The following is a 1694-nucleotide window of genomic DNA, read 5'->3' on the forward strand; positions in this document are numbered from 1 at the left end:
GGGGGGGGGGGGGGGGGGGGGGGGGGGGGGGGGGGGGGGGGGGGGGGCAAGGCGATCAGATGGGAAGAGACTGAGTGGGGACGGGCTAAAGGGGAGGGGAAAGAGCAACTGGTTGATTCATCCCACAGAGCCAGCCAAGCCCCTAAAGCCCTCAGCCATTATGGCCTTGAAACCCGAGGACCCCAGTGGTGGGTTCCAGCAAGGCAAGGTGGTAGCCTTCATCAATGAGAAGATGGCCGGGCACGCGAAAGGCCCCGAGTTCTACCTTGAGAATATATCCCTGTCCTGGGAGGAGGTGGAGAACAAGCTCAGGGACATCCTGGAGGACAGCGCGGTGCCCAGCGAGGCCAAAGACGCCTGTGCCTGGAGCAGCCTGGCCCTGGGCGTGCGCTTTGCCCACAGGCAGAGCCAGTTACACGGGCACAGGGTGCACTGGCTGCAGGACTTCGCCAAACTGCATAAGTCCGCTGCACAGGCCTTGGCCTCAGACCTAAAGGAGCTCACAGCGCAGCAGGAGATGGAGCGCAAGGAGGCAGCCTTCCAGCTGCGGCAGACACAAGAAAACCTGGCAGAGATGCGCAAGGAAAGAGACCTCCTGAGGTGGAAGCTCCTCCAGACTGTAAGATTACCTCGACTTGATCCCTGCCCCATCTCCTGGCCCCATTTCCCTGCCCCACCCTCTCACTGTCCCCAGAAGAGGTCTTAATCCTGTCCACTTCTCTCCAGGAGCTGGGGTCTCCGCAGAAGCGGGAGCGGGTCCAGGTCGCAGAGGAGACAGGCCTGGCTACTGCCAGTGGGGCTGGAACAGAAGGAGCAGGTGAGGAGGAAGAGGAGGCAGTGGCTGCTGCTACTTCTGCTCCAGCTACTTCTGCTCCAGCTGCTGGCACCACAGGAAGAGGAAGAAGAAGACAAAAGGATGCTGAAGGGGCAGAGGCCACCAAGAAGCTGGGTAGAAGCCCTGTGCACCTTCCTGGAGCTGAGGAGCAGAAAAATTACACCTCTGGTGGGCAGAGAGAGGGAGATCTCAGGTCAGTGGAAACAACCATGTTTTATTTCTCTGGGACCCTCAAGCCTGGGTCCAGAGTCACACCATCACCCCTTCCTGTCCAGCTCCCTCCCTCATTCACACACTCCTATTCATGCCCCTCATCCCCCTTCCCAGCTGTGCCCACACCATCCCCACCAGCAGCAACATTCACAGCAGAAGCTCCATCTCTGACATCTCCCAACAGGAAGCCCTCTGATGTTAGCTCACGGTCAGATGGGGGGTCCCAGGGAACAGACCCTCAAGAATCCCAAAGAGACCGGAGAGACTCCGAACCCCATCAGCAGAGAAGACCTCCCATATTTCGCAGGCCTGGGGACTGGGACTGCCGTTGGTGTAAAGCTGTGAATTTTTCACGGAGAGAAATTTGCTTCCGCTGTAGGAGGGGAACTTGGCGGCGAAGCCCTCAGTGAATTCAGAAATGTGAAATAGAACAGAAAATCCCAATGGGAAATCAATTTTTAGAGGGAGGGGGAGAGGTAGGGGAGGGTTTGGGAAAAGGGGGAAAAGGCAGGGTGTGCAAATGGGGCAAGGGTGTTGCAAGAGAGGTAGAAAAGTGGGCTGGGAGGTGGGGTATGGGGTGGTGGCTGGGGAGGGCATAGATTGGGTAGTTGGGGGGGTAAAACATAGACAGACTTATTCTGATGAT

The 1694-nt window shown here is 58.0% G+C and overlaps 1 protein-coding gene across 1 annotated transcript; it reads left to right on the top strand.

Moving 5' to 3' along the window:
- Positions 1 to 160: 160 nt before the first annotated feature.
- LOC121102378 (testis-expressed protein 13A-like) lies at positions 161 to 1458 on the top strand. Its single transcript, XM_040628143.1, has 4 exons — positions 161 to 619; positions 727 to 949; positions 982 to 1104; positions 1163 to 1458. The coding sequence occupies exons 1-4, from the start codon at positions 161 to 163 to the stop codon at positions 1456 to 1458; spliced, it is 1101 nt and encodes a 366-aa protein (XP_040484077.1).
- Positions 1459 to 1694: the final 236 nt, after the last annotated feature.

Source organism: Ursus maritimus, assembly GCF_017311325.1.
Source record: "Ursus maritimus isolate PB19 chromosome X unlocalized genomic scaffold, ASM1731132v1 scaffold_X1, whole genome shotgun sequence".
Classification (NCBI taxonomy): Eukaryota; Metazoa; Chordata; class Mammalia; order Carnivora; family Ursidae; genus Ursus; species Ursus maritimus.

What these genes read in the sequence shown, in the direction of transcription:
- LOC121102378 (XM_040628143.1), top strand. Translation starts at nt 161, where the DNA reads ATGGCCTTGAAACCCGAGGACCCCAGTGGTGGGTTCCAGCAAGGCAAG. An exon ending in GGTGGAAGCTCCTCCAGACT is followed by an intron (nt 620 to 726) that starts GTAAGATTACCT and finishes ACTTCTCTCCAG; the next exon opens with GAGCTGGGGTCTCCGCAGAA. An exon ending in AGAGGCCACCAAGAAGCTGG is followed by an intron (nt 950 to 981) that starts GTAGAAGCCCTG and finishes CCTGGAGCTGAG; the next exon opens with GAGCAGAAAAATTACACCTC.